General features: G+C 33.9%; 2 protein-coding genes across 5 annotated transcripts in view; both read right to left on the bottom strand.

Moving 5' to 3' along the window:
- Positions 1 to 1,657: 1,657 nt before the first annotated feature.
- On the bottom strand, positions 1,658 to 13,991 carry si:ch211-227n13.3 (uncharacterized). 3 transcript variants are annotated; one of them, XM_051672216.1, is made up of 6 exons: positions 13,843 to 13,983; positions 9,652 to 9,712; positions 8,865 to 9,525; positions 5,971 to 6,049; positions 5,615 to 5,728; positions 1,658 to 2,526 (listed from the first exon to the last, which is right to left on the bottom strand). In XM_051672216.1, the coding sequence occupies exons 1-6, from the start codon at positions 13,884 to 13,886 to the stop codon at positions 1,857 to 1,859; spliced, it is 1,629 nt and encodes a 542-aa protein (XP_051528176.1). In that variant the 5' UTR covers positions 13,887 to 13,983; the 3' UTR covers positions 1,658 to 1,856. The 3 variants fall into 3 exon arrangements, with proteins under 3 accessions (XP_051528176.1, XP_051528178.1, XP_051528177.1); XM_051672218.1 differs by having other exon boundaries at positions 9,198 to 9,525; XM_051672217.1 differs by lacking the exon at positions 9,652 to 9,712 and having other exon boundaries at positions 13,843 to 13,991.
- A 2,401-nt stretch (positions 13,992 to 16,392) lies between these two features.
- phka2 (phosphorylase kinase, alpha 2 (liver)) overlaps positions 16,393 to 23,397 on the bottom strand; it is a 44,513-nt gene continuing 37,508 nt past the window's right edge. For both annotated transcript variants that reach the window (XM_051672191.1, XM_051672190.1), the window contains exon 31: positions 16,393 to 18,108. In XM_051672191.1, the coding sequence (XP_051528151.1) occupies positions 17,935 to 18,108 (174 nt within the window). In that variant the 3' untranslated portion in view covers positions 16,393 to 17,934. The remainder of the gene's footprint in view (positions 18,109 to 23,397) is intronic.

Here is a 23,397-nt window from a genome sequence, read left to right as displayed (position 1 = left end):
GTGATACATGTGAAGACATCTTTTTTTATCAACATTTATGTGAAATTTTATCTAAAAATATCATAATGTACAATTTATATTAACATTTAATGTGAGAATTATTAGTAATTTGAATGAGTTTCCTGTCACTCATAACTGCTCAATACAACTTGGTGGTCAAAGGTTATGAAACCAACGTAACTTCATCAAAACAACTGTACAACTCAAGTTTACAACATTAAAACTTCTTTACTATGTTTTTTTCTCCACAATTTGGAATGCCCAATTCCCAATGTGCTTCAAGTCCTTGTGGTGGCGTAGTGACTCGCCTCAATCTGGGTGGCAGAGGACGAATCTCAGTTTCCTCCGCGTCCGAGACCGTCAATCTGCGCATCTTATCACGTGGCTTGTTGAGCGTGTTACCGCGGAGACGTAGCGCGTGTGGAGGCTTCACGCTATTCTCCGCGGCATCCACGCACAACTCACCACACGCCCCACTGAGAGCGGGAACCACATTATGGCGACCATGAGGAGGTTACCCCATGTGACTCTACCCTCCCTAGCAACCGGGCCAATTTGGTTGCTAAGGAGACCTGGCTGGAGTCATTCAGCACGCCCTGGATTTGAACTCGTTACTCCAGGTGTGATAGTCAGCGTCTTTACTCACTGAGCTACTCAGGCCCCTCTTTTCCATTTACTGGTGTGAACTGATGAATGTTGATGTGTGAGTATAAGCTGTAAACTGGTGTGGATAATTTCCTCTTTCAAGCTCTATTTAGATTAATGTGTGCATGAACACTTGCTCTTGTCACACCCCCTTTATACAGTAATACCTTTCATTTAGTTTATTATATCTGTTTTCTACAGGAATGTGTGTGTGTGTGTGTGTGTGTGTGTGTGTGTGCAGTCCCGGTGAGAGAGTATGAGAAAGAGGCTAATTGTAAGTGAAGTGTTTATAAGAATAAATTGAATTAATAGATGTACAAAGAAATCTGCATAATATAATGTGTAAAGCCTCAATTAATGCCCGGGTCAAAATTGACCCGCAAATGCAAAAGATTTTTTAAATGGTCATATCTCTTAAACAATTTTATTAAACAATCTGAATTATGTGCATTTTGATCTTGACAAAGTCCCAAATTTGGTTCCCGTACTAAAAACTATGTGGTGTTTAAAATTATTATCGACCTCTCCTGACCTCTAACGCAACAGGAGGGTTAAAAATTGGCTAATATTTTTTTTTTTTTTGAGTGTAAGTGTTAACTCAGTATTACGAAGCACTTTGATTGGTTCATTAAACACCAGAGTTGGAGACCTGCCTTATGGCAAAGTTTATATTTTGAGGGTCAAAGTGTTTTTCAGAAGCATTTTGGTTGGTTTAGTGCATATGCCACACATTAAGATATCTATCTGAGTATAAATACTATCATTTTAATATTATCTCAACCCTATATATCAGCTATCAAGAAGTTCCCATAATTTTCGCTTTAATTTAGGCTACTGGACTGGTATGTGAGGTGGTCTAAGAGAAATGTACAAAAAGTAAATGGTGCAAGTAATGTGTCCTGTGTGCCAGTGCAGATTTTTAAGGTTGTTTGGAATCAGTGCCGCTCTGTGGTTATTTCCGCAACTGCAGTTCATGCCAACGTCAAGTACTCAGCATACACAAACTGATCTGTCAATGCAAGATTTATTTTCTGATGCAAATGCAATTGCAGAACACAAATAAAGGCACAGTAAAATAAATATTAGCAGAAAACATGCTGAAAATGTTTCAGAGAACAGATCTCTTCATTTAAACAATTAACAGATAGAAAGAAAACAAGTCTCTTTACTTAAATAAAATGACTAACAATCACTTGTAGGCTTCAGAAGACCTATTGGCAGGATTCTTTAATAATCTGGTTCTGATTCTTCACCAGTGTGGCTAACATGGATCTGAAGTTTGGCCTCTGTACAGTAGTCTTGGCATCAGCAGAGGCCAACTCTCTCTTTTGGCTCGCTCTTGTAATCATCGGCTTCACGCTGAACAGATCTGTCGGTGTCCTGAAACCATCAGACTCTTCAGAAAACTCTTCCTGCAGCCTATTCAAGTCCTTGGTCCGGGAACCATTCTGGCTTTCACCAATCTGTTGCCCAGGGCCCTGCTTCTGTTCAGCAGTTTCCACGGCATCAGCTTCTAACGTGTCATCAAACTTCAGTGCCCGCCGCGTTCCCTCCATGGCACCAGACACTTCATGCATGTCCAACTTGCCGCGGACATCGTTCTCTTTCTGTTTGTTGTAGTTCAGCTTGGCATCTGCATTTAAACTTGAAATGTCATCATGTAGGAGTAGTTTGTCTTCGTGTGCCACACTGATGCCATGTTTGGGTGGAGAAAGGTCCTGGGATAATGTGTTGTTCATGGAAGTCTTCCTTTTCCTTCGTTTTTGCCCACCAATGGGCGGCCAGGCCACATATCGTGGTCTCTTTCGATGTTGTGACTTTGTTTTGCTCAAGGATGAATCTTTCTCAATCGAGGTCAAATACTTGCAACGACGCAAATTCCTAAACACAAGCACACAAACATACACACACATTTATCCTTACTTTGGAGGGTTTTCCATTGAATATCATTATGTTGAGTTCACATTAAAAAGTTCATTTTTAGTTACTTGCCTTTTGACAAATGTTTTTTATCCAAATTACATACTGTAGTAACTAGACGAATGCTAAAGTACACTGTACCAAAGAAAGTTATGGAGATATATACAGTGGCAAGAAAAAGTATGTGAACCCTTTGGAATTAGCTGGTTTTCTGCATTAATTGGTCATAAAATGTGATCTCATCTTCATCAAAGTCACACGTATAGACAAACACAATGTGCTTAAGCTAACAACACACAAACAATTATAATCTCTCATGTCTTTATTCAACACATCCCATTAAACATTCACAGTATAGGTTGGAAAAAGTATGTGAACCCCTAAGCTAAAGACGTCAACAAAAGCTAATTTGAGTCAGGAGTTGGCAAACCCGGCATCCAATTAATGAAACGAGATTGGAGGTGTGGGTTAGAGCAACTTTGACTTATAAAAGGCACTCAAACATTTTGAGTTTGAGAAGCATCTGCTGACATGGACAAAGTTATCTGAAAGAGTTTAGATATTCATCTGTCCACATCTAGACAAATTGTCTATAAATGGAGATTTAATACTGTGGGTACTCTCACTAGAAGTGGCCGTCCAGTCAAGATGACTCAATGGGAACACCGCAGAATGCTCAATGAGGTAAAAACGAACCCTAAAGTGACAGATAAAGACTTGAAGGTATCATTGGAACTGGTTAACATCTCTGTTCATGAGTCTACTATACAGAAAACATTAAACAGGTATGGTGTCCATTAGGGATGTGCAAGAGCGGTTCTGATATTGCTAGTCGACACCGGTCAATATTTATAGGATATCTGGGGCAGATGTATACAAAGTTTTATTTCACTGTGTGCATGCTTCTTCCCTCTCTCACTGGCGGCGCATGCAGAAAAACGTCCTCTTGCAAAACCAGCAAAGTAGCTATGGAAACCACTTTGGTGGTGGTGCGGCAACGGATTTCCAAACCGTTGGCTTGCAAGTCACTATGGATGTTTTCACATTTGAGTCTTTAAATCGGTCCGTTCTTAAAAGTTATTTTTCCATCAAGCGGGCTTTTTCAAGTGCAGAATAATCACCTCAGGTGAGTCAGGTCCCGTCTTTCACCGGACCATGTTGACATGTGAATTTTGTGCATCAAAAATGTATGCTTTTGAGTAAGTAGCCTAGAAAATGACTATTTTAGGCTAGGTATGCAAATAATTTTTACCCTGCTGCTCAAGAAAGCAATGGGATCAACTGCATCTATGGTTAATCCCTTTTATTCTGTGTGCACGTCATGTTTAGAACAATACATTAGGTTTATTGTACATTTCTCACAGGCCTGTATTTTTCAATCCTAGTTTTTTTACATCGTAACTGTTATTGGTTAACATTCTTAACCAAACAGCTGTCATATTAAATCATAGGCTTATGAAAGTTGTGAAATACGCACAACTTTTCAGCGCATTTTATTTTCTCTCTTGTAGATTTGGCTTACCTGTGAATTATTTTCAACAATGTTCTGACTGTTTTCATTTGTTAAATTACTTTTACTTGGTGATTTCCATTTAGAACAGACTATTAGGGTTGCTCTATTGGTCCTGCACTATTCACTCAATTGTTTCCAATAATTATGCCTGTATTCATTACATGCATGTCATGTTCTATATTTAAGTATCCTACAATGATGATAATGCAAGTCAGGCACATCGCAGATAAATGCCCCTTTTTCAGCAGAATTTAGCGTCAGATTTGTCTGTTGGAAGTATTTTAAATGGGTCGCTTAAAAAGTACATGTTTTTTTTTTTTGACTGTTTTCTGGGGGTTTCTTTCTTTTTAGACTAGTTGACTCCAAAATTTTATTTTAAATGTCGGTGAAATTAGTCGTTCTGCACATCACTAGTGTCCATGGCAAGACACCATGAAGGAAGCTGCTGCTTTCCAACAAAAACATTGTTGCATGCCTGAAGTTGACCAAAGACCATCTTGACACTCCGCAACACTACTGGGAAAATGTTTTGTTGACTGATGAAACTAAGACTGAATTGTTTGGGAGGAACAGTAGAAGTTGGGTGATGCAGCAGGACAATGACTCTAAACATCAAAGTAAACCCACTACAGAATGGCTTCAAAAAAAGAAAATCCACCTTTTGGAGTGTCTCAGTCAGAGCCCAGACCTTAACCCAATAGAGATGCTGTGGAATGACCTCAAGAGAGCCGTTCACGCCAGACATCCTAAGAATATGTCTGAGCTGAAGCAGTTCTGTAAGGAAGAATGGTCCAGAATTCCTTCTGAACGTTGTGCAGGTCTAATCTGCAGCTATCGGAAACGCTTGGTTGAGGTTATTGCTGCCAAAGGAGGATCGACCAGTTATTAAATCCAAGGGTTCACTTACTTTTTCCACAGCACTGTTAATGTTTAATGGGATGTGTTCAACAAAGACATGAGAGATTATAATTGTTTGTGTGTTGTCAGCTTAAGAACACTGTGTTTGTCTATACTTGTGACTTTGATGAAGATGAGATCACATTTTATGTCCAATTAATGCAGAACACCAGCTAATTCCAAAGGGTTCACTTACTTTTTCTTGCCACTGTATATGTATGTGTAATATATATATATTTATATACTAATTTAACATACATACATTACTGCTGCCAGTTGATTTAAATATTTAAATTACCATTAATTGCATGATTTTTCAAATAATTTGAAATTCATCTCAGATTTTGAAAATGCTGAAATCTGAAAAGGTTGACCACTTGAAAGAACTATTCCTCATAGTTTGAGTATTCATTGCACTGCACATTAAATCTCTTACACCCTCATCCTCCATATTATTAATCATAGCAACGAAGTTGTACTGAACCATCCTTTAAAAACACTAAGCTACCACCTGCTGGTACTAACAGTGAAATACAACTTGACAGGTTGTTGTTTGGATTTGTGCCAGTCTTGCAACTCCGAGTAGGCATGAAGCTGATTCTCATTTCATAATAATAAGTAAATGCCACATGGACTCACCTCTGCTGAAACACATGAGGTCTTGAACAGACTGCCGGAGTTCTGTTTGTTGCTACTGAATCTGAGCATTGTGACGCCAGCTTCCTGATCTGAGACAGGCTTCTCCACAGTATTCTGAAGGTCAACATTAACACAATTCAACATTGACAAACACTGTGCGTCTTAGCATCATAATTAGTCATGTAGTTCCAACTAGTTGAATCTTATAGATGTTAAACATCTTGAGTGTGTTCAAGTACAAATTGTTCTGTGAAAACCACCAAGTTTGGTTGTCTCTGATAAACACAAAACTCTAATTTATGTCTCTTACCACGTGATATTAATACCAATCATTTTCTTTTTATAGCAGAACATACCCCCTCTCCTTATGACGATGTTTCTGAGGGTGCCACTTCTTGAGAAGAACCCACTGATCACAAGATAAAGATGTCGGATCTAATACAAAAAGAAGAGCATTTTACGCAACACTGTAAATGTACACAGGCAGATTACAAGATGCTTTATGTGAAGAATGAATTATACTGTGCAAATGACCAATACATAAGATCACAATACTAGAAAACTGACGTGAACACAGACTGAAATGCATAATAAAACTTTTATTAAAGGAGTTCGCCCAAAAATGAAAATTGTCTCATCATTTACTCACCCTTATGCTGTCTCAAACTCGTATGACTTTTTTTAATTGCCACAGAAGCACGCCAAGTCTTAACTATCACCAAAACGCAGAATGAGACGTTTTTGTCTGCAAGCGTTTTTCATGTGGAGTTCAAAACGATGTTGACGCTCTGACGCGAATCATGAATGCAGCTTCACGATTGCTGTAGGAAAATGGATAGTCAAAGTTTACCGGCAGATTAATATTGTGGAGTATGAGAGTTTAAGAGATTTAATGCCCATTGCAATGAATAGGCAACCAGTTTCAATTAGTCAAACTCCCACTTAGACTTCGGGAAATGTTTAATGTTCTTGGATTGGTGATATTTTAGTGCATTTCTATCTTTATACCGTTGAAAAATTTTAATAAAGCATTATATTGTTACATTTTGTTTAGAGTTCTTTCCTAAAATGGATAAATGCATTTTGACAGGAAAAGAAGTAGTGACAGTGTCATAGTGTCAAATTTCAGCACTTTCAAAATCTGCGATTAACTTCAAAAAATTATGCGATTCATTGTGATTAAAAATGTATTGACTGACAGTACTAAATATAATATAATATATAAAACATTTATTTTTTTATGGAAAAATATAATATAAAATATATGAGTTCCAAAAACAACAGTGTAAATGTAAAATTGACCAAAACTAAAGTTGACCAAAAAGAGACACACATTAAGTATTTAGAAATATTTTGATATTTAAACATATTTTTTCATGTCATTTATACTTTTTAAAGCCTTAAAAGGAAATCATGCATCCCTATGTTATTATGTTTTATATATTTTAAGTTAAATATGTAAAAATGACTTCTTAAGGTGTGTGAATCACACATGCACCTTATATGACAGTTAATCGTGAAAGCCCTAAAACAGACAATTAATCGTCATCCAAATTTCATAACCGTGACAGCAGTAGAGACGACATCAGGGTGAGTAAATGATTACTTACTTTCTTCTGCAGAACACAATTGACCCTTCGCTAGGCCCTGCCTTAAATGCATTTCTGACCAATACTGTCTTAGCAACTGTTGCCCCGCTGCCATTTCTCTGACAAGCGCTTGCCTTTTACAATGAGAGCCTATGGGAGTAATGTATGTTTGAGCAGTTTTAAGCGGGATTTTATTGAAATTATCCAAAAAATTAAAAAAAACATTGTTGCTGGGTCACTTGTAATAGAGACACAAGGTACCTAGAAAAGATACATGCCATGTTTTTTATTTTAAATCTTTACATAAATATTGAGAAAAGCATGCTATGGATTAAAGTGTGTCATTCCTCATTACCATTTGAACATGTATGACATCAGCGAGGACACCCTACATTTGCTCCAAGGTAAATTAAAGCTAATAACTTAACATTAATTCTTTAAGGTGTTAATTCGGGTCTTAGTAAAGGTGATAGAAAATAAAGAGTTATGTGACTACCACCTCTGGAGTCGCGAGTTTGAATCCAGGGTGTGCTGAGTGACTCCAGCTAGGTCTCCTAAGCAACCAAATTGGCCCGATTGCTAGGGAGGGTAGAGTCACATGGGGTAACCACCTCGTGGTCGCGATTTGTGGTTCTCGCTCTCAATGGGGCGTGTGGTAAGTTGTGTGTGGATCGTGGAGTGTAGCATGAGTCTCCACATGCTGTGAGTCTCTGCGGTGTCATGCACAACGAGTCACGTGATAAGATGCACGGATTGATGGTCTCACAAGCGGAGACAACTGAGACTTGTCCTCCGCCACCCAGATTGAGGTGAGTAACCGCACCACGTTATAAGCAGTTCTTTTAACTTACACTAATGTTATGAGGTTTGTAATCACTATTAAATGGCACTTTTCTCTTTTCAAGTGACCGTAATAATCGTTTGCCTCCATTCTGATCCACAGTCTGCACAGTTTTCAATCAAATTACTATGTAACAATTTCTGTTTCAAAAAACACCAGATAAATATTTCTTACTATGTCACTCTTCATTCCAGCCCAAGTAATAATATCATCCATTCCGTTCATGAGAATATTTTGCCAAAAACTGCACTGTTCACGGCAATCTCCCATTAATTCCTATGGGGAGTTCTGCAGAGCTTGTCGGAGCGAGCGACCGTAAACAAGGGGGTGGAGCTTAGCAAAGGGTCAATTGAAGATATTTTGATGGAGTTATGAGGCGTTTATATCCATACAATACTAGTAAATGTGGTCTAAACACTTTCATGCTCCAAAAAGGACACATCTTCTGAAGCACGTACAGCGCTGTGCGTCAAGCGTGAGGAAGTGTAATCAAGCTTCAATTAACGATCGCACCAAGGAGACTGCAGATGTCAAGATTTATAGTGAAAAAGGAGTTATATTTTGGTCAAAACTGATCATATGGCTTCAGAAGACATGGATTAAACCACTGGAGTCATATGGATTACTTTGATGATGCCTTTATGTCCTTTATGGATCCCATTGACTTGTATTGTATGGATATAAACGCATCATATCTCCATCAAAATATCTTAATTTGTGTTCTGCAGAAGTAAGTCGTACGAGTTTGAGACAACACAAGGATGAGTAAATGATGAGAGAATTATCTCATTTCTCTAGACAGGCTGTTCAAGATAATCACTCTTGTCACGGCTTTTCGTTTTAGGTGGCGGCTGTCTTCTCATCCTGGCGAAAAGACTCTCGCATTCTCTGCAGAACTTTACAGTATTAACAGCGATGTGGGGAGAGCTGGGACCGGACTCCACAAACCAATCAGTATTGGAATTATCCAATGCAGAACCACATTCATCAACGCTTCCTCCACGAGAAGCAGCAGGGCTTCTAGAGGTGTTAGACACCAATCTGAGTTTCCCAAGAGTGTCTTCAGCCATCGCGCCTGGAGCCAGGGAGATCTTCTGAACCGTCACATCCGAGTTTTCTTTACATTCAATAAACTCTGAAGGCTGCCTCTCACCTTCTCTTCTCTTCTTCAACGGTCGTTTTGTCAGATCGCAAATCAAAGGCCCATGGTCTGCTTTTCTACTGTCGACAACAGTGAGGTCGATACACTCGTCATCTGACTGGCTAGAGCCAGTGTCATTCAACAGCACAGCGCTGATCTCAGAGCAGGTGGAAGCAGCGTTCGTCTCAAGGGTTCCTCGCTTTGGAACCCTTCTGCTCTCTCCTGCTCTGAAGAACTTCACATCGTCTCGCTGTTGACATCGACCTCTCTGCACTGAGGCTCGTCGCAGTTTCATAGAGACAGATTTGGTGGTGACCTCACTGACAACCAAGATATTCACCTGTCATGAACAAACATTTACATTGTTTAGACCACACAGAAAAACACAAACATCATGTGCAATTACACATAAGAAATGACCTCTTCTAGGCAACAGTTCCTGACTTATTAAAGTGATTATTTCTACCTCACTGCAGCGTCCTGACTCTTGGCTTTGAGGAACGTTAGTGAGGTAGTGGAAGCATTCCCTGAAAAAACAGTCATCTGTGACTAACACACAATCACATGTGGAAAGAAGTCATTAACTAACCTGGAAACTAATGTGTGATGCCTAGAAATTGAAGTTTTTTAATATGTGTACATATGTGTTTTCTGAATAACTTGTCACCTAAAGCTTGTTCAATTACGTGAACCATTAAAATCAGGGGATTTCAAACTGGGGTCCGGGGACTCCCAGGGGGCCGCGAGGGGGTCTCAAGAAAATTTCAGATAAATAAAATGTGTTCATAAATGTAAAATAAATAAATAAATAAATAAATAAAACGAGGGAGTCTGGGTATCTCAGTGAGTATTGACACTGGCTATCACACCTGGAGTCACGAGTTCAAATCCAGGGTGTGCTGAGTGACTCCAGCCAGGTCTCCTAAGCAACCAAATTGGCCCGGTTGCTAGGGAGGGTAGAGTCACATGGGGTAACCTCCTCGTGGTCGCTATAATGTGGTTCGCTCTCAGTGGGGCGTGTGGTGAGTTGAGCGTGGATGCCGCAGTGGATGGCATGAAGCCTCCACACGAGCTATGTCTCCACGGTAACGCGCTCAACAAGTCACGTGATAAGATGCGCGAATTGACGGTCTCAGACGTGGAGGCAACTGAGATTCGTCCTCCGCCACCCGGATTGAGGCGAGTCACCACGCCACCACGAGGACTTAGAGCGCATTGGGAACAGAGCTACACTGAAAGATAAATACCAATTAAATATATGTTTTAAAGAATAACATGATTTATGTGGTGAAAAAAAGGTTACATCGCACTTCTAAAACATTTCTGCAATTCCGGGGTTTTTTTTGCTGTTCTAAACAATAAATCTCACACTTTACATATTATGATATTACAAATTTATATTATGAATTATTACATTCGACATGCTTTTTCAAATTCCATTTATTTTGGTTGGTATTTACTTCTAATACATAAAAATGCAATGAAACTAAATAAATGTACATAATTAATTATAAATAAACCATTAGTATTTAAACCAATGGTTTACACAAGCGGTTTCTATCAATGGTTTTAAAATGACTGATAAATACGGTGAATCTCTACAGATAATAAAAGGATAGGCGATATATATCGGTGCAGATCATATTTTGATCATTTATTTTGGCTCTAATACAATAACAATATAAAAGCTACTAAATTAAATTGTCTTTATAATATAAAACTTAATTTTTCTCTAGTCTTTATACACAAAAATATATAGTGGCCTTTATATATTTTAGGAAGGGGTCCCTCGCATGGTGATTGTCATAATTTGGGACCCTTGGCATCAAAACGTTTGAAAAGCCCTGATTTACATGACTATATTCTGTCATTAAAATAAACTCACACGGTGTGTCTCAAAGCTTAGTGACAATCTTACATCTACATCGGACGCGTCCACTGATGCGACGCGACGGCTTGAGTTAGTCTACGCTGGACGCGTTGAAGCGAACGTTCTAAACCGATAATCTGCAGCGTAAAATGGAACGTAACATCTGTTTACTGTCCGCTTCCAGTGTGATTGATTATAATGGGATCTATTTGCTTTTGACGCAACGTGTCCAGTGTTGACAGGAGCCGTGTCCGAAATCGTTCACAATTTCCTATATAGTGAATGGCAGTTAGCGCACTATATCTCAGCAGTGAGTGAACGAAATGAGTGAGTGAATTCGGATGCTGACGTTTACACCGAGCGTCAGAGCAGAAACAATGTCACGTATGAACTTTAAAATACTTTAACCTTACTTGTTATTCTTATTAAATAATATATTAATACAATAAATCTTCATTCTGTTTGTCATGTTTTAGATACATGTTGATATAAAGAGTAAGCACATTTTATCAAATGTATATTATTGTATTCATTTGTTATACTTTAATATATTTAAACTCCAATACAAGCTGGGTAGCGTTTCTGGGTGCATCGCGCCCTCATCCGACCAGATTATTATGTGTGCAGTCTCTTGAGTTAAAATAAAATCACCTCAGTGAATTATTTAGTAAGTAAAGAATTCTTCAGCTTAATGGCAAAATTCTGTATAAATATAAATAAAGAGTACATTTTAAAATGAATCTCTATGTTTTGCCTATCTATATTTTATTATTTTAATCAAGTAATGCTTTTCAAAAAGTAATCTAAATCAGATTGCATTGTGGGTAAGAATGAGTGAACAAATGTAGGGAACGAGATGTAGCGAATGAATTCGGACACTACTACACAATGGCCGACACCCAAAATAGTGCACTATGTAGTGGATAGGGGGCGAATAGTGCACTATATAGTGGATAGGGGGCGAATAGTGCACTATATAGTGGATAGGGGGCGAATAGTGAACTATATAGTGGATAGGGGGCGAATAGTGCACGATGTAGTGGATGGGGTGGAATAGTGCACAATGTAGTGGATGGGGGCAAAATAAGGGGCGAAATAGTGCACTGTACAGTGGATAGGGGCAAAATAGTGCACGATATAGTGGATGGGGGCGAAATAGTGCACGATATAGTGGATGGGGGCGAAATAGTGCACGATATAGTGGACGGGGGCGAAATAGTGCATGATATAGTGGCTAAATAGTGCACCGTATAGTGGACAGGGGCTAAACAGTGCACCGTATAGTGGACAGGGGCTAAACAGTGCAGCGTATAGTGGACAGGGGCTAAACAGTGCACCGTATAGTGGACAGGGGCTAAACAGTGCACCGTATAGTGGACAGGGGCTAAACAGTGCACCGTATAGTGGACAGGGGCTAAACAGTGCAGCGTATAGTGGACAGGGGCTAAACAGTGCACCGTATAGTGGACAGGGGCTAAACAGTGCACCGTATAGTGGACAGGGGCTAAACAGTGCACCGTATAGTGGACAGGGGCTAAACAGTGCACCGTATAGTGGACAGGGGCTAAACAGTGCACCGTATAGTGGACAGGGGCTAAACAGTGCACCGTATAGTGGACAGGGGCGAAATAGTGCACCGTATAGTGGACAGGGGCGAAATAGTGCACCGTATAGTAGACAGGGGCGAAATAGTGCACCGTATAGTTTATAGGGGCGAAATAGTGCACCGTATAGTGGATAGGGGCGAAATAGTGCACCGTATAGTGGATAGTGGCGAAATAGTGCACGATATAGTGGATGGGGCGAAATAGTGCACGATATAGTGGACAGGGGCTAAATAGTGCACCGTATAGTGGACAGGGGCTAAATAGTGCACCGTATGGTGGACAGGGGCTAAATAGTGCACCGTATAGTGGACAGGGGCGAAATAGTGCACCGTATAGTAGATAAGGGCTAAATAGTGCACCATATAGTGGACAGGGGCTAAATAGTGCACCGTATAGTGGACAGGGGCTAAATAGTGCACCGTATAGTGGACAGGGGCTAAATAGTGCACCGTATAGTGGACAGGGGCTAAATAGTGCACCGTATAGTGGACAGGGGCTAAATAGTGCACCGTATAGTGGACAGGGGCTAAATAGTGCACCATATAGTAGATAAGGGCTAAATAGTGCACCATATAGTGGACAGGGGCGAAATAGTGCACCGTATAGTAGATAAGGGCTAAATAGTGCACCGTATAGTGGATAGGGGCTAAATAGTGCATCATATAGTGGACAGAGGCGAAATAGTGCACCATATAGTAGATAAGGGCTAAATAGAGCACTGTATTGTGGACAGGGGCGAAACAGTGCACGATATAGTTGCTAGGGGCGAAACAGTGCACGATATAGTGGATAGTGGGCGAAACAGTGCACGACATAGTGGAAAGGGGCGAAACAGTGCACGATATAGTGGCTAGGGGCGAAACAGTGCACGATATAGTGGCTAGGGGCGAAACAGTGCACGATATAGTGGATAGTGGGCGATTTCGGACACAGCTCAAGTAGACAGTTCACTACATAAACTGAGACGGTCTTCATCCCATAATGAAAATCCCAATGCCCCGAATAACTTAATAAACATGATTATTTTCATGTTTGAGCATTTAATCACCTCACAAATATCATACCGCTGTTCTAACCAACACACTTAGTAAACCACTTGTCTTTTTTGTTTACTTGATACTCTCGTGAACCATAAGCCTATGTACCCCGTTTAATGCAAAATTGAAGGTCGATTTCTTACTTTCTCTCGAAATGTCTGTAGTCCGTTTCTTTTGACACGTCCATCGCCTTTAAACCGAGTTTGATGTGGATCGATTCGAACCGAAAACGCACTTAATTTACCTCAGAAACACGTTCTCCCGCGCGACCTGTCACCAACCGGAAGCTGATGTTCAACTCAAGAGGGCGCCAAAATCAATAAAAGATTCCGCCAGAGCCTGTCTGAAGGAAGAGCCTACAAGGTTAGCATCAATTGCACTTGCGAGGAGACAAGAGCTCGTTCTTTTTGAATGGATGTCTATGGAGGAGATGAATCAGTGTGCTGAATAAACTGATTTTGCGAGGAAACAGCTCATCACTTAATGAATTGACTACATGTCCATTAATCATCAACATGTTTTACACTAAACAATACTTTTGGAATGAACTATCCGTGGAGCTTACTATGATAAAATTGCTGTTTTATAAGAGAAGACACGGATTTTGCGACAGGTAGTTGTCAGTTTACGGCTCTCCCCATTCTTTTGTATCACCGTATCCGCAAACGGTGACTTATTGTCGTAACAAGCATACACGCAATAGAACATAAATAAATAAAAAAGCTGTTAACATACACTACTACAATTCTTGTGTTGCTGACACTGGTTTAAAGAATATCTGTTTAAAGTCCATGTCCTTTCTAATCTTTATTCTATTATATTTTAAGTGGAACCAAAGATTATTTAGCAGAGATGAGCCACTTCTATTAAAATTAATGGGATATTGGAACGCCCAACGGTCAAAGGGTGTAGAAAGAAAGTCCCGCCTTACAGCTAAATGAGCCAATCACCTTTTAGATACAGATTTCGCCTGTCAATCAACTCGAGAACGCGCATGCGCAAATTGCGTTTTTAGAGGTAAAGAAACATATTTTATAATACTAGTGTTGTCAAATTTTACTACTGCTTTAAAATATGTTCTTTGATTGTAATCTTGGCCGACCGTTTTGAGATTTCGATGTTTCCCCATTCATGTAGATAGGAGCTGCACTGGCGTCTGGAAATAATATATAATAATACTTTTGAAGAATCTTCATGCAGCTCTGTTCCAAACAACTACAGTTCAAAGTGACCACGTCTGCCAAGCTCCAAAAAAAGGACAAATGCTAATAATTTAATAATTTAATATTAATACATGATTACCATGTCATCAAAATAAAAAAATTCATACCTTTTTTTCTGTGTACTTGTCTAAATCGACCAACAAGGCAAAAAATACTATGTTTATATTCTATTTTTATATTTCTAATGCATTTGCCCTGCATTCTGAAAACCTTGTAACTACTAAATAATGGCCACCTCTTCATTAATGACGACTGCAGAGCCGAGGAGGGCGGGGCCGGGCTGGAATGACGCACGCCCGGTCCCCAATCAGCCTTATGGGGGCGCGAAGGATAAAGGCGGCCGTGGACGACAGTTCGGGAGAGAGAGAATTACAGGCAGCTGCCCTGCATATGTTTATGTTTGTGTTTGTGTTTGTGTGTTTTTGTTTAAGTTTATTATTAAACTATTATTTACATTCTCAAACCGGTTCTCGCCTCCTCCTTTCCCTCTAACCCCCTTACACTGGTGCCGAAACCCGGGAAGGAGGAGGAATGCCTGTCACAGAGTCCTTGACACTGCCGTCCACACAGGGGAGCACCACTGTCATCCGCCGGGGGATGGAGTAGCCCGACCACCCAGACCCGGGGAACGGCCGCTGTCCGCGAGGCGAGTGGACTGGACTCCCCGACCGCCTGGAGCGATAGAGCCGCTGCCAGGGGCGGAGGAGTGCCCTGCTGTCCCGCAGAAATGCGAAGGGGGGGCGAGAGAAGACTGCCGTCCGCGAGGGGAGGAGGGAAGCGACTCCCCGACTGCCTGGAGCGGTAGGGCCGCTGCCAGGGGTGGAGGAGTGTCCCCACGGGTCGCCGGGAACGCGGAGGGGCGTTCTGTCCGCTGGGAGTCGGAGGTCTGACTCCGGTCCGCCCGGGGAGGTGCGGCTGCCGTCCGCCTGAGAGGGTGGAGGTGTGATCGAGGACCACACGACGGTGCATCAGAGAACCGGTGAGTGAGTTTCTTTTTCTCTCTCCTCTCTCTGTCGCTCCGTGTTGGCCTTTCCCTTGCCTATTTTGTTGTTTTTGTTGCTGTTTTTTCCCCTCCTGTCTCCTCCCAGGTCGAGGAAGGCAGGGATGACCCGCCGGCAGTCGTGGTGCAAGGCACGCCCCCCCCCCCCCGGAGAGGAAGGGGGGATGTGCCTGAAGCAACGCTGGGAGGAGTGTAGAACCGAGGAGGGCGGGGCCGGGCTGGAATGACGCACGCCCGGTCCCCAATCAGCCTGATGGGGCGCGCGAGGGATAGAGGTGGCCGGGGACGACATTTCGGGAGAGACAGAATTACAGGCAGCTGCCCTGCATGTGTTTATGTTTGTGTGTTTTTGTTTAAGTTTATTATTAAACTATTATTTATATTCTCAAACCGGTTCTCACCTCCTCCTTTCCCTCTAACCCCCTTACAACGACATAATTGCAAGAATACACAACACCTGCCGTGAAACATTTTGATTAATTCGATTATTTTTTTATTTGTCTGTGTCAATAGAAATGCTTAATGAATGTTAAAATACAATACTTCCCTTCTAAAGTACTAATTCTTTGTGAACATAATGGGAATAAACAGTGAAATGTAAATATGGAGGAAACAGCTTGAAAGTTCAAATGTTTTGCTCTTCAAATTTTGTAGACTGCAACATAATACTAACACAAATTCATTAATGAAATTATTTAATTAATCTGATTTTCTCTTGAGTCTTCATTAAAGGTGCTGTAAGCGATTTTTTTTTTTCATAGAAAGGTATGCCAATATATATATATATATTTCTTTCTTTTCTTTTTTTTTTTTTTGGCATCCCTTTCTATGAAAAATTTCTATAATATATCTGTCACACTCCCTGAAACAAAAATGTGTCTGCGGTCTCTGACGCTTTCAACCTGTCAATCATTTTGCGTGTTCTCATAGTATTGTAGTAGCAGCAAATTATTTGAGGCTTAATGACATTTTTATGCCATGTTGTTCATAACAGTTGTCAGTTGAGGGCGCTATTTTGCTGCTGTTGTTTTTGACAAACGTTTCTGCTCGTGTCTCAATAAAACTCATTTGGTATCTTTACAGGGCGAGGTTTTGGAAAAAAGGGGCGTGGCTAATTCAATGGCTCATCTTGTGGAAATTCTAGAATAGCTAAAATAGCTTACAGCACTTTTAAGTGCTCCTTAAATGAACTAACATACTTCTAAAATATGTCATTACCCACATGTTTTCTCTCAACCATCAATTAATCAAATATGGTTTGTCAGGTTAACTGCAAAAGGTTTTCCAGCACATTTGCATCAACATCACAGGCTGGTATTCTTTAAATATAATATCCATGCTTGACTTTACCATGAGTTAGAATGCTCCATGTTTCCATGCAAAGAATAAATACATTTTCCACATTATTCTCAGAGCCAGAAAGATTTGTACTGTATGTTGCACTGAATAATAAGTACTTGCTAAATAATACATTACCAATACACTTTAGAATGTAACAACAAGGTACAAGATGTTAAGAAAAAAACAAAACTTTAGGGATTCAGAGAACTTTAAAAACAACAACATTAGTGAACTGTTAGCTACTGTACATCCCAAGCAATATTTTGTTCTTTCAGGTATATGTTTTGCTGCCGTTACTGTATATCGTCATAAAATATATTGAATTAAAATAAAATAAAATGCATTTGAATGTGCATAAAATTATAAATTAAATAATTAGATTGTGAACCAATAAAGTTAATTTATTAAAATCACATAAATAATTTGAAAATTAATTACATACTTAATCTTCTAGAGTCATCTACATTCACAATACTTAAATTAGAACGATCTATATCAAACACAGAAGAGTACAGTGGTCTATTTCCTGTCTATTTCAGTGATTTCCCTGTTGATGCTTGTCTTCTGCTACTGAACTAGAGAGGTCAACTGATTTTTTTCCCATGTTAGGTTAAATGAAACTGGCCATAGATCAGTCATGAAGGTCACCGATTCTCTGGGATCTAAAGTTGTTACTGCATTAGACAGCTGGTGCTTGGCAGGAAGTCTTGAACATACATGACCACAGCCTTGGAAAGATAAGTCATTGTTCCGTAGCTGCCACTCGGAGCGCTGTCGTAAAAGAAGTTGCAGATTCCTGTGGTAGGATCTTTCTCCAAGAAATACTCGTTGGCCCCGTGAGATCTCTGAAATACAAGTCAAAAGTCTGGACACACTTAACTGAATGCATGTTTCTCAAGATCTTAAAAGGTTTTGAATCAAATTCTTATGCTTAAATGCTTGAAATTATTTTTGTATTTAGTTATAAATTGAGTCTTTGTATGAAGTTCTTAACTAAACTACAATTTTATTTATTTATTTAATTTTTCATGGATGAACTGGATTTGACAGTAAAGGTAAAGCAGTATAATTAAAGGGGGTTTTAAGCAGTGGCTGGAAATCCCCTGAGCGTGTAAGGGGGTCTATGGATAATTTGAGAGAAAATAAAAAGATTTTACAAAATGTATTTTAAAATACAAAACCAAATGTACATGTAGTTTTATGAGCTAGAAATATAAACTTTATATATATATATATATATATATATATATATATATATATATATATATTTATATTATTTTGCAAATAAAAATTGAATTCACATTTCTCTAATATTCTGAAGACTAATATATATATATATATATATATATATATATATATATATATATATATATATATATATATATATATAATGTAATATAATGTAATGTAATGTAATATAATATAATATAATGTAATATAATGTAATATAATATAATTTAATGTAATATAATGTAATATAATGTAATATAATATAAGGTAATGTAATATAATGTAATATCATATAATGTAATATAATATAATGTAATGTAATGTAATGTAATATAATGTAATATAATATAATGTAATATAATGTAATATAATATAATGTAATATAATGTAATATCATATAATTTAATGTAATATAATGTAATATAATATAATGTAATATAATATAATTTAATGTAATATAATGTAATATAATGTAATGTAATATAATGTAATATAATATAATGTAATATCATATAATGTAATATAATATAATTTAATGTAATATAATATAATTTAATGTAATATAATGTAATATAATTTAATGTAATATAATGTAATATAATGTAATGTAATATAATGTAATATAATATAAGGTAATGTAATATAATGTAATATAATGTAATATAATATAAGGTAATGTAATATAATGTAATGTAATGTAATGTAATATAATATAATATAATGTAATGTAATGTAATATAAGATAATGTAATATAATGTAATATAATGTAATGTAATATAATATAAGATAATGTAATGTAATGTAATATAATATAATATAATGTAATGTAATGTAATGTAATATAATATAATATAATGTAATGTAATGTAATGTAATGTAATATAATATAAGATAATGTAATATAATGTAATATAATGTAATGTAATGTAATATAATATAAGATAATGTAATATAATGTAATGTAATGAAATGTAATGTAATGTAATATAAGATAATGTAATATAATGTAATGTAATATAATATAATGTAATATAATGTAATGTAATATAAGGTAATGTAATATAAGGTAATGTAATATAATGTAATGTAATGAAATGTAATGTAATGTAATATAAGGTAATGTAATATAATATAATGTAATGTAATGTAATGTAATATAATATAATATAATGTAATGTAATGTAATGTAATGTAATGTAATGTAATATAATGTAATGTAATGTAATGTAATATAATATAATGTAATATAATGTAATGTAATATAATATAATATAAGGTAATGTAATGTAATGTAATGTAATGTAATGTAATATAATATAATATAATGTAATGTAATGTAATATAATATAATATAATGTAATATAATGTAATGTAATATAATATAATATAAGGTAATGTAATGTAATGTAATGTAATGTAATATAATATAATGTAATGTAATGTAATGTAATGTAATATAATGTAATATAATGTAATGTAATGTAATGTAATATAATATAATGTAATATAATGTAATGTAATATAATATAATATAAGGTAATGTAATGTAATATAATGTAATATGATGTAATGTAATATAATATAATGTAATGTAATGTAATGTAATATAATATAAGGTAATGTAATGTAATATAAGGTAATGTAATGTAATATAATGTAATATAATGTAATGTAATATAATATAATGTAATGTAATGTAATGTAATGTAATATAATGTAATATAATGTAATATAATGTAATGTAATATAATATAATGTAATGTAATGTAATGTAATATAATATAAGGTAATGTAATGTAATGTAATGTAATATAATGTAATATAATGTAATGTAATATAATATAATGTAATGTAATGTAATGTAATATAATATAAGGTAATGTAATGTAATGTAATATAATATAATGTAATATAATGTAATGTAATATAATATAATGTAATGTAATGTAATGTAATGTAATATAATATAAGGTAATGTAATGTAATGTAATATAATATAATGTAATATAATGTAATGTAATATAATATAATGTAATGTAATGTAATGTAATGTAATATAATGTAATATAATATAATATAATGTAATATAATGTAATATAATATAATATAATGTAATATAATGTAATATAATATAATATAATATAAGGTAATGTAATGTAATGTAATATAATATAATGTAATATAATGTAATATAATATAATGTAATATAATGTAATATAATGTAATGTAATGTAATGTAATATAATGTAATGTAATATAATGTAATGTAATGTAATGTAATAATGTAATGTAATGTAATGTAATGTAATATAATGTAATATAATGTAATATAATGTAATATAATATAATATAATATAAGGTAATGTAATGTAATATAATATAATATAATATAAGGTAATGTAATGTAATGTAATATAATATAATATAATGTAATATAATGTAATATAATATAATATAATATAATGTAATATAATGTAATATAATATAATATAAGGTAATGTAATGTAATGTAATATAATATAATATAAGGTAATGTAATATAATGTAATATAATATAATATAATGTAATATAATGTAATATAATACAATATAATATAATATAATGTAATATAATATAATATAATATAAGGTAATGTAATGTAATGTAATATAATATAATGTAATATAATGTAATATAATATAATGTAATATAATATAATGTAATGTAATGTAATGTAATGTAATATAATGTAATGTAATGTAATATAATGTAATATAATGTAATATAATATAATATAATGTAATATAATGTAATATAATATAATATAATATAAGGTAATGTAATGTAATGTAATATAATATAATATAATGTAATATAATGTAATATAATATAATATAATATAATGTAATATAATGTAATATAATATAATATAAGGTAATGTAATGTAATGTAATATAATATAATATAAGGTAATGTAATATAATGTAATATAATATAATATAATGTAATATAATGTAATATAATATAATATAATATAATATAATATAATATAATGTAATATAATATAATATAAGGTAATGTAATGTAATGTAATATAATATAATGTAATATAATGTAATATAATATAATGTAATGTAATGTAATGTAATGTAATATAATGTAATATAATATAATATAATGTAATATAATGTAATATAATATAATATAATATAAGGTAATGTAATGTAATGTAATGTAATATAATGTAATATAATATAATATAATGTAATATAATGTAATATAATGTAATATAATATAATATAATGTAATATAATGTAATATAATATAATATAATATAATATAATGTAATATAATATAATATAATATAAGGTAATGTAATGTAATGTAATATAATATAATGTAATATAATGTAATATAATATAATGTAATATAATATAATGTAATGTAATGTAATGTAATATAATGTAATGTAATGTAATATAATGTAATATAATGTAATATAATATAATATAATGTAATATAATGTAATATAATATAATATAATATAAGGTAATGTAATGTAATGTAATATAATATAATATAATGTAATATAATGTAATATAATATAATATAATATAATGTAATATAATGTAATATAATATAATATAAGGTAATGTAATGTAATGTAATATAATATAATATAAGGTAATGTAATATAATGTAATATAATATAATATAATGTAATATAATGTAATATAATATAATATAATATAATATAATATAATATAATGTAATATAATATAATATAAGGTAATGTAATGTAATGTAATATAATATAATGTAATATAATGTAATATAATATAATGTAATGTAATGTAATGTAATGTAATATAATGTAATATAATATAATATAATGTAATATAATGTAATATAATATAATATAATATAAGGTAATGTAATGTAATGTAATGTAATATAATGTAATATAATATAATATAATGTAATATAATGTAATATAATGTAATATAATATAATATAATATAATGTAATATAATATAATATAATGTAATATAATATAATATAAGGTAATGTAATGTAATGTAATATAATATAATGTAATATAATGTAATATAATATAATGTAATGTAATGTAATGTAATATAATGTAATATAATATAATATAATGTAATATAATGTAATATAATATAATATAATATAAGGTAATGTAATGTAATGTAATATAATATAATGTAATATAATGTAATATAATGTAATATAATATAAGGTTATGTAATGTAATGTAATATAATATAATATAATGTAATATAATGTAATGTAATATAATGTAATGTAATGTAATATAATGTAATATAATGTAATATAATATAATGTAATATAAGGTAATGTAATGTAATGTAATATAATATAATGTAATATAATGTAATATAATATAATATAATATAAGGTAATGTAATGTAATGTAATATAATATAATGTAATATAATGTAATATAATATAATATAATGTAATATAATGTAATATAATATAATATAATATAATATAATGTAATATAATGTAATATAATATAATGTAATATAATGTAATATCAATGTAATATAATATAAGGTAATGTAATGTAATGTAATATAATATAATGTAATATAATGTAATATCAATGTAATATAATATAAGGTAATGTAATGTAATGTAATATAATATAATGTAATATAATGTAATGTAATATAATGTAATGTAATGTAATATAATGTAATATAATGTAATATAATATAATATAATGTAATATAATGTAATATAATATAATATAATATAATGTAATGTAATGTAATATAATATAATGTAATATAATGTAATATAATATAATATAATATAAGGTAATGTAATGTAATGTAATATAATATAATGTAATATAATGTAATGTAATAT

The sequence above is a fragment of the Myxocyprinus asiaticus genome, chromosome 35 (assembly GCF_019703515.2).
Source record: "Myxocyprinus asiaticus isolate MX2 ecotype Aquarium Trade chromosome 35, UBuf_Myxa_2, whole genome shotgun sequence".
Taxonomy (NCBI): domain Eukaryota; kingdom Metazoa; phylum Chordata; class Actinopteri; order Cypriniformes; family Catostomidae; genus Myxocyprinus; species Myxocyprinus asiaticus.
The sequence above is the reverse complement of the archived record's forward strand: the minus strand, read 5'-3'. Positions and strand labels throughout refer to the sequence as shown.

Excerpts from the sequence above, each read along its gene's own strand:
- si:ch211-227n13.3 (XM_051672216.1), bottom strand. The coding sequence starts at position 13,886 with ATGGACGTGTCAAAAGAAACGGACTACAGACATTTCGAGAGAAA. Across the intron at positions 9,526-9,651 it reads AGTCAGGACGCTGCAGTGAG|GTGAATATCTTGGTTGTCAG; the intron begins GTAGAAATAATC and ends TGTTCATGACAG. Across the intron at positions 2,527-5,614 it reads CCTCATGTGTTTCAGCAGAG|GAATTTGCGTCGTTGCAAGT; the intron begins GTGAGTCCATGT and ends GCTTGTGTTTAG.